The sequence below is a fragment of the Calonectris borealis genome, chromosome 4, assembly GCF_964195595.1.
Source record: "Calonectris borealis chromosome 4, bCalBor7.hap1.2, whole genome shotgun sequence".
NCBI lineage: Eukaryota > Metazoa > Chordata > Aves > Procellariiformes > Procellariidae > Calonectris > Calonectris borealis.
In genome coordinates, this window is record NC_134315.1 from 49,515,685 (window position 1) to 49,524,299 (window position 8,615).

Consider the following 8,615-nt stretch of genomic DNA (forward strand, 5'->3'; position numbering starts at 1 on the left):
TGGATTCAAAGACTACATATATATTAGTGTTTCCCACGTTCTAGCTGAGAATAGCTTAAAATCCATTTGAGCAAGTCAGAAGAGTATTTGAACCCTACTCTGAAGCATCTATTCCCACACATGGTACAATGAAACTAGACAGAAATAATCCTCCATAGGTGTCTTTCACAGAGAAAGTTGTCTGCCATAGAACATATATGCTAGAACAGCCAGAACCGCAGTGTGAAAGTGCATTTTTACACTAAGCCTTGCAGCCATGATCCTCCACAGATCTGGACATTCAATTTACAGTGACTGTGAAATACTGCTGAGAATCAGTCCTTAGTCCACTAACTAGGAGAGCTAGGACAAAAATCCTTGCTGCATAAACTGACTTATTGCATTTGATTAGAAGTGGTTTATACAAAGAATGCAGAAAACCCTTGGCTAGGCAGGCTCTCTCCTAAAGCTTTTGCAAAGGTAAAGATATATAAACCACATAGCTTTTTATCTAAACAACTTTTCATCATTAAATATTTAAATGAAACAGCTTTTGCTAACACTGCTGATTAACGTGTGTAGAAAATTGTTGTGGTCTAACCCCGGAAGGCAGCTCAGCACCACGCAGCCGCTCGCTCGCTCCCCCCGCAGTGGGACAGGGGAGAGAATCAGAAGAGTAAAAGTGAGAAAACTCATGGGTTGAGATAAAGACAGTTCAATAGGTAAAGCAAAAGCTGCATGCAAGCAAAGCAAAATAAGGAATTCATTCACTCTTTCCTGTCAGCAGTGTTTAGCCATTTCCATGAAAGCAGGGCTCCATCAAATGTAACAGTTACTTGGGAAGACAAACACCGTAACTCCAAACGTCCTCCCTTCCCCTTTCTTTCCCACAAGTTTTATTGCCGAGCATGATGTTATATGGTATGGTACATCCCTTTGGTCAGCTGGGATCAGCTGCCCCAGCTGTGTCCTCTCCCAAATTATCACGCACCTCCAGCCTACTCACTGGCAGGACAGTATGAGAAACAGAAAAGGCCTTGATGCTGTGCAAGCACTGTCCAGCAATAACTGAAACATCCCTGTGTTATAAACACTGTTTTGGTCACAAATCCAAACCACAGCACCATAGGAGCAACTATGAAGTAAATTAACTCTGTTCCAGCCCAAACCAGTATAACAATTCATGACCACGGCTACAAAAAGAAAATAATCTCACAGCAAGTAATAGAACTTGCAGTAGCTCAGCTCTCTGTTCTTGAGATACAGATAGGTGATGGGATGAACAGGCAAGGGAAACAAAACCAGAGTACATATGCTACACATCCATTCTTTAATGACCCTGCCTAGGATTTTAGAGCTATTTTCAAATTAAACCAGAACATCTCCTGCTGCTCTTCACCAGGAGGCCACTCCAGGTAGGTCTTTGTGTTCATGATCTTCCGCAGCTTGCAGAACCTCTTGGGAATCGCTTTGCTCTGGATGGGCTCCAGGAGGACGAGAATCGCTGCATCGTTGTTCTCGTCAAAGAGGCGAAAGTGCGAGAAGTCCAGCTCATATTTGCACCACTCGCTCTGCACAAAGTGCTCGGACAGCACAAAGAGCGTTTTGTGGCTCTTCTCTATGGAGTCGATGATGTTGTCCACGATCCACTTCCCGGGCACAAAGTCCCGCGTATGGAGGCAGAGCCGAAAGGGGGGGCAGGCCTGCTCCAGCTCCCGCACCATTATGTTTTCCACCCAGTCGGAGTCATTCTCGCTGTAGGAGACAAAAGCGTCGTAGCAGATGTCCTTCGGGGGGGCTCGCTTGGGCTTCCGCTTGGCTTGGAGCCATGCCCAGGTCATTCTCAGGTACCAGACCGCGTGGTACTTGTAGCCGACGGCCACGAGGACGAGGATGACCAGAAACACCAGGGCACAGATCAACGACACCATGAGGGACCTGTGGCACTCCATCAGGGAGAGGTGCACGGCTCCAACCCGCGCCCCTCTCACTGCCAGGGGAGAGTCACAGACGTACTTGTCCGGCCACCCCACCAGCACCTGGCCTATCCCAGCCTGGTGGTGGATGAAGGACAGGAATTCACAGGAGCAGATGAAGTTGTTGTCGCTGGCATCCAGAAGCTCCATTTTCTTGAAGGACTCAAACTCTTCCCTGGAGAAACTGTTGAGCTTGTTTCTACTGACTGACATGGCCACTAAGTTAGGGATGGGTGCGGCACCGGGCAAGGTCTTCAGCTGGTTTTTTGTGAGGTACAGCTCTTTCAGAAATGGGAGTTGCAGTCCAAACTCCTTCAGGTTGTTAGCGCTAACGTCCAGAACTTCCAGCGTAGGGGGAATGCAAGTCGTTAGTTTAGGAATGTGAGTGCTGGAGAGGTTTAAATATTTCAGGGTTTTTGGCCATTCACACACATCTGGAATCTCACCAAAATTATTTTGGCTAATGTCTAAGAGACTTAGGTTTCTTAGATGAGACAAACTTTTACCCGTCATTTCTAAGTTACTCAGTGAATTCTGACTTAAATTTAGAGTTTGTAGTGAGGGCCAACCACCCTGACAGGCCGAATGCTCCAAACTCTGGTCTCCAAGCAAATTCGCACTAAGGTCAAGATACTCTAATGACAGAAGACGTTGTGAAAGGCTGCATGGTACCAAAAAGACCTTGGTGTTTTCAACTGTGACTTTGGTAAGCAGAGATAGTAGACCTTCCACATCCTGAAGATCTGTAAACAAATAAAATTTTTCTATAGATAATTTCTCTATTGTCACAACTCTAACAGTCTGTGATTGGTTTACTTGAATTTGCATTTCCCATCGTCCAGTTCCCAAGAGTCTACAGTCTATCATCTCCACCTCCACTAATTTTGGCATGTCTCCTAAAATGCTGACAATCCCAGGCACAGTAGCATCTGTTAATAAGGTCTGTTTAAAAGAAATTTTCTTTGCAAAAGAAGACGACATGACTCTCAATACTTGCATTTCGGCAGGTATACTGAATGCTATTTTTCTCACTTCTAACCAAGTGACAGAGTGCAGAAGGTCCCTGACAATTGCTGAGAATACATTAATACTTCTTAGGTTTATGATCATATGATCTATCTTCTTCATCGATTTCAAACTTCCCGGTTCGTACTGACTGAGATTGCCACCCTCAATCCACAACTTGTTGAGAAGCGCAATGCCCTCAAAGTTCCCTTGCCTTATGGTGGAGAACCGTGGGTTGCCCAGGTGGAGAGAGCTCAGGTTCCTCAGGTTAGAAAAGGGGGAGCTTTCCCCCAGGTCTCTGTAGAAGTTCCCTTGAAGGTGGAGGTGCTGGAGTGAAAAAAGGTGCCCAAACCACGCAGGGGACAAGTGAGCCAAGCTGTTATTTGATAAGTCCAAGAGCTCCAGTTTCCCAAGGGAGCGAAATGAGTCCTTGTCTATTGAGCTGATTTCGTTGGACTGCAGCAGCAGGGCTCTCAGGTTCACAGCCTGCTGCAGGTCCTGGGATCGGATGTGCTTTATCCTGTTGTGGGCCAGGTTTAACACTGTGATTTTGCCTGTGAGCCCGGAGGGAATAAAGTCCAAGCCCATGGAAGAGCAGTTGCAAAGCTGAGTGGCATCGCATGAAGGACAAGCCTGCTTCAGCACTTGCTCTTCAGAGAGGTTTGCAGCTAAGACCATGCAGATGGCCCACACTCGCCAGGTGTGTGTAGTCATTATTTTGCCTAAAATATGAAATACAGTCAGAGCAAATATAAGATGAATAGTTAGTTTTGAAGAAGGTACATTTTGGATGTATCTAAAACATAACCTTTGCTGTTCTGTCCTGTTGAAGGCACTATAAATTTATTTGGTTTTAACACTGTTCAGAGATAAAAGAGATTAGTCAAAAAAGGCACATTGTACACAAATATTCCAGAATCATTTGTTAAATGCTACGTACATTCAATTTACTCTTTTTTTCCCTGTGGTTTCTAACTTTGGAATGAGGACTATCAAATCAATTAACAGCTGCACAAATCTTTTGCAGATTCAGCTAAGCATCTGAATAATCACAACATTATTACTAATCTGATCCTTCGCCTGTTTAGGAAACAGTCCCCATACATGCCCCCTCAGCCCCGGCTTAGGTCTTTTTCTTCTGGATCTGTAAATATTATTTTGTATTCACATTTTTTACTACAGGGAGTCTCCTGTATGTGTTTCAAATCCTGGTTACATCAAGAAGAGTCAGCGTCTTGCGGGAGATAGTTATGTTCACCTGTAATACTCATTTCAAGCATACGTCTAATCTCAATTCTGACAACAGGGAAAAGAGGGCTGCATATGTTTCAGTCCCTTTCCGCATTTTATCTGCCTTTGGCTACTCTGATTGTAAATGTGCTAGGAGTAGGGAAGTAAATATTTGCCTGGATGTCTGTGTAGGCCATCATTATCATGTTGCCATCAGTCCGGTACTTGCTAATGAAACTTATGCTGTGAAAACTGACCATTGTAACCTACCGACTCTTAGCACTTCCTTTTTACTGCCACATCCTTCTCCTCCGCCAGTGGCTTTTTCTGCTTTGGGTCTCAGTGGCAGAGAGAAGGTCAGGCTCAGCCACAAGGAAGAGCCAGGGGCTTTTGGAGCCTCCTGCAGATCAGATCAGCTGGCTGGACTAGATCAGCTTTTTCCAGCACCACAGCCTGTTCCTCATCCTCTCGACTGAAATGATTCAAGAGAAGCCACACAGCTGTGGATCCTGTGTCACTTCTCTTTCCTCTCACAGTTGTGCCTTTCATAGTACTGATTTGACATGGCTTTTTGTGTAATATCTGCAATATCCAGCCCGTCCTTTCTCCCAACAAGGTGACTTTAGTTCTTCTGTCCCTCTGAGGAGTTGGAAAAACAATTCTTGAAGCCTGAGAGGGCTGTTTTCCCTTCAAAACCCTTATTGCATATTGAATTATAACCCTTTTTTTTGTTTATGCTTTCCTGACAAGGATCAAAGATCACTTTTAATGTATAACTTTCCCCAGTGTGTCACAAACGCCCCTATCTCAGTAGGTATCTTACTGAGGGAGGAAAGAGTGAACCAACCCCAAAGAGGCCAATGAAAAGGTTCCCAAAGATCATTGTGGGCTCGTATCAGGTTAATTGGGTTAGATGATTGGCTCACTGAGAAGTACTTTCTCCTTCAGTCATCCCACTGAGACTCTGTGCAGATGATCTACTGTACTTTGAATTCATACTCTAATTTGTTTTACAATAGCTGACCCACGCAGACAAGTCCCTACAGACAAGTCCTAACCTTCTAGTTGCATTATTTTTAGCCAAAGTTGCTTAAAATTATTCAAAAGGGGCAGAATTACCTGAGATTGTTTGAGTATATGGGGAGAGGAGGAAAAGTTGTGGATCATTCCATCTCTTCCCACCTGAAGGACTATAAACATTTTGACCTCTTGTGTTATTTTCCTTTAATCTCTGTCTCTCTCTGATGTAGAGCTTTGGGTCTTGAAGGACACAGTCCTCTCCCCTGTCTTTAGATGCCCACAGCTGAGCTGGTCACCCACCATGTCCTCCAAAGTCAATGGAGAGAAATAACAACTTTTAGGGGCAATTCACATCACGTCTCTTGGAAACCTACATTAAGATGTGATGACTCCAAGAGAAATAATCCCATTTACTTAAAATGGAACACCACAGTTTAGATACCTAGATATTTGCCCATGTGAATCCCACCCAAAGAATTGCGATCTGTAGTTACACTCACCTGCTGTCCAGCTGAGGCTCTTTTATGGGGCTTTTCTGGTCTTGCAAGTCTGGCTGGATAACACAGTGCTGTAGGCCATAGGAGCAAAGCTATGAGTAAGAGGAATTTCACAAGCAAACAAACAAATTTAAGTGGTATTTTTAAAGTTGCCATCAAAATGCTTACTGTTAGAAAAAGAAACAACCAGGCAACCTGGCCAATCAAAATCTATCTATAAGTAGGCTATTTACAGATGGAACATCGGCAGCACAGAAGGGAATTGGACAGGTTCTGCACGGGAAATACCGGCTGAGCCTAATGGCTCTCCACCTTACCAGCCTGAAACCAACCAGGGACTGCAGGACTGAACCCCATTTGGTGGTAAAGGATGCTTTTCTTTATTGTCACTTCCCTGAGCATCTTTTCCAGGTTTTTTTGCTCATCTCTAATGTAAGCAGACACTCAGGGTAATTCCATTCCCACCCTCATTCATTTTCATTCATTCTCTTCCCCTTCCCACTCCTGTCTAATTCAGCTTAAGACCCTGACTTACAGGGTCGTTTCAGGCCTCTCTGCACCCACTCAGAAATATAGCCCCAGTCCACAATATCATTGCCCTACCAAGGAATCACTTTTCCCTGTTGTGCTGGGAAGAAAAAAAAGCCATATAGAAACTGAAATGCAGGTAAAAATACGGAAATTTGCATAGATGCCCTTATACCATAAGGCACTGTGATGAACTAGATATTCAAAGTGTTTCTTGGTTAGGGACTAAGGATCAGAGCCATCAGACCTGCTCAGTATTTTCTTCCCTGGCCCAGGCGAGTAGAAGTATTTGAGGAAATACACGCATATTCTTAAACAAAACCATGATTGCCAACAGAATGAGGTTCTAAAAATGCTAACAAATGCTAAAGGCTAATGTAACTGCTAAAATAAAGAGTGCCAACAGTGTGCAAACTGATTCTAGCTTGGGGAACGCTATCAAGCTAAATGAGGGCTGGTAAATTTGAGCAGTGCTACGGAGTCTGCAGCAGGAGGGTCACTAGTTGGTGAAGGGTGGATCCACAAGCAGACTGGGGAAAGCTGCTGCTTTCCATTTGGTTGTGTGTGGGTTACATATGCCCTAGCTGTCACCCACCAGCATTGCCTTAATGGTATGTCTGTGTATACACACAGACACACACATATATAGGCATGCCTCTTCTTGTTTCCAACACAGAGGATGTGCAACAGGGCAGAGTTAGGTGAGGAGACAGCTGATCCCACTGCCCTGAGACCATTGCTCAATGAGCTCTTTCCTGGTTGAATTCCCAAGACAAACACAGCCCATCCTCATGCCCAGACTTCCCTGGGCAGCTGGTATCGACACACAAGTGGGACAACATACAAACAGGACAAAGCACGTACAAGGCAACCTCCCACAAGGAAACTGAGCAGAAATGGCACAGTCTGACCAACTTGTCTTTTTTTCATTTGCTGCTTTCCTTTCTCCCCTCTCCTGAAGGACATTGCTCCCATCAGTATGTCCCAGCTCTCCCGGTGAGCCTTCCTTTCACTGCCTGCCTGCCATGCAGTCCTGCCCGCTGCCTGCGATTGCACCTGCCTGCTCCATTTCTGCTGGCAGCCAGAAATCCCTCCCGGCCCTGCACTCCTGCCAGAGCTGGCCCCTGCCCAGCAGCCCCAAGCACCCTGAATCCCCCATGCAGAGGAGGAGGACTCTGTGGCAGAGATTAGATAGCCTCTTCCCAGTGCTCCCTCCTTGCTTCTTGCTCTGGCATTGCAGCTCCACTCTCTTTCCCTGCATCTCCAGCCTCCACCCGCCTGCAAACTCACCTCTGTGCAGAAAAGATTCCCGGGGATGCCAGCTCCAGCTCCGGTGCCTGCATGCCGGTTAACCTATATCGTGTTTCATCGCTCTCTTGCTGATCGCTCTTTACCCAGCTTCCTCTCACGCTGCTGTTTCCTTCCCACTTCACCTCTCAGCCTTAGCAATGTAAGTAGGGGAATTCCCACCTAGGGGATCTGATTGGCATAAAAGCAGTAATGCTATCAGTCCTTTTAAATGTGCCAACCCACAAAAGTCTGGGTCTATGGTAAGAACGTACTGTGTGAAAGCCAAGGCTTCTCCTACACCTCTCTCTGACCCTCTCTTTGAAATGACCGGCAAGACAATTTCTCTCCTTACCTCTAGGCACGCAGTCTTCTAATCTGTTTTATCCGTGCTCAGTGTTTGCTGTCACATAATTCACTCATCACTTACCTGGAGTTCAGCCTTGATTAGCCCATGAGCTATTCTCCAAGAGAGTGAACAGAAAAATCCTTTTGTAGCAGACTTTGGACTAACCCCAGAGATACCATTATTAACAGGAAAGTAGAACTGAAAGTGGTGTTTCCAGCCTACACCCACAGAAACTATCATCTCATGTGTGTATATATGCATACACCTACACACAGGAGTGTGAATATATACATATGTACAAGCACGTACACAGATATACATATATATGAATATGTACCCATATACCAACACACAGACACGTGTATGTATAAGCAAATTTCCCCATTTTTCAAATACTCACCAAACTGCCAATGCTTTGGTATTTCACCACAAATAATTGCATGTCTAAAGTTTAATCAAGATTCATTTAGACTCTCCTGTACTTAAGCTCCAGCAACACAGGCAAAGGGGAGCATGGAAGCGCTGAGTTAGAGAAACCCACGCCTAACTTTATCCCCTCGGAGGCAATTTCAGGTTTCCACAAGAACCTCTAAAACACAAGAAACCCACAACACCTGTGACTCCAGGCACTCAGGCTGGGACCAGCCATCTTAATATAAACATCTGTATCTACCTGCTTGTCTAGATTCCCTTTGTAATTGGTGAAAAGCAATATAGTATTCTAGGAGATACCTCATACTGAAG

At 45.0% G+C, this 8,615-nt stretch overlaps 1 protein-coding gene across 2 annotated transcripts; it reads right to left on the reverse strand.

Moving 5' to 3' along the window:
* Positions 1–377: 377 nt before the first annotated feature.
* TLR2 (toll like receptor 2) lies at positions 378–7,636 on the reverse strand. Of its 2 annotated transcripts, none has more exons than XM_075149453.1 (3): positions 7,526–7,636; positions 5,711–5,778; positions 378–3,682 (listed from the first exon to the last, which is right to left on the reverse strand). In XM_075149453.1, the coding sequence occupies exon 3, from the start codon at positions 3,672–3,674 to the stop codon at positions 1,323–1,325; it is 2,352 nt and encodes a 783-aa protein (XP_075005554.1). In that variant the 5' UTR covers positions 3,675–3,682; positions 5,711–5,778; positions 7,526–7,636; the 3' UTR covers positions 378–1,322. The 2 variants fall into 2 exon arrangements, with proteins under 2 accessions (XP_075005554.1, XP_075005556.1); XM_075149455.1 differs by having other exon boundaries at positions 5,711–5,799.
* Positions 7,637–8,615: the final 979 nt, after the last annotated feature.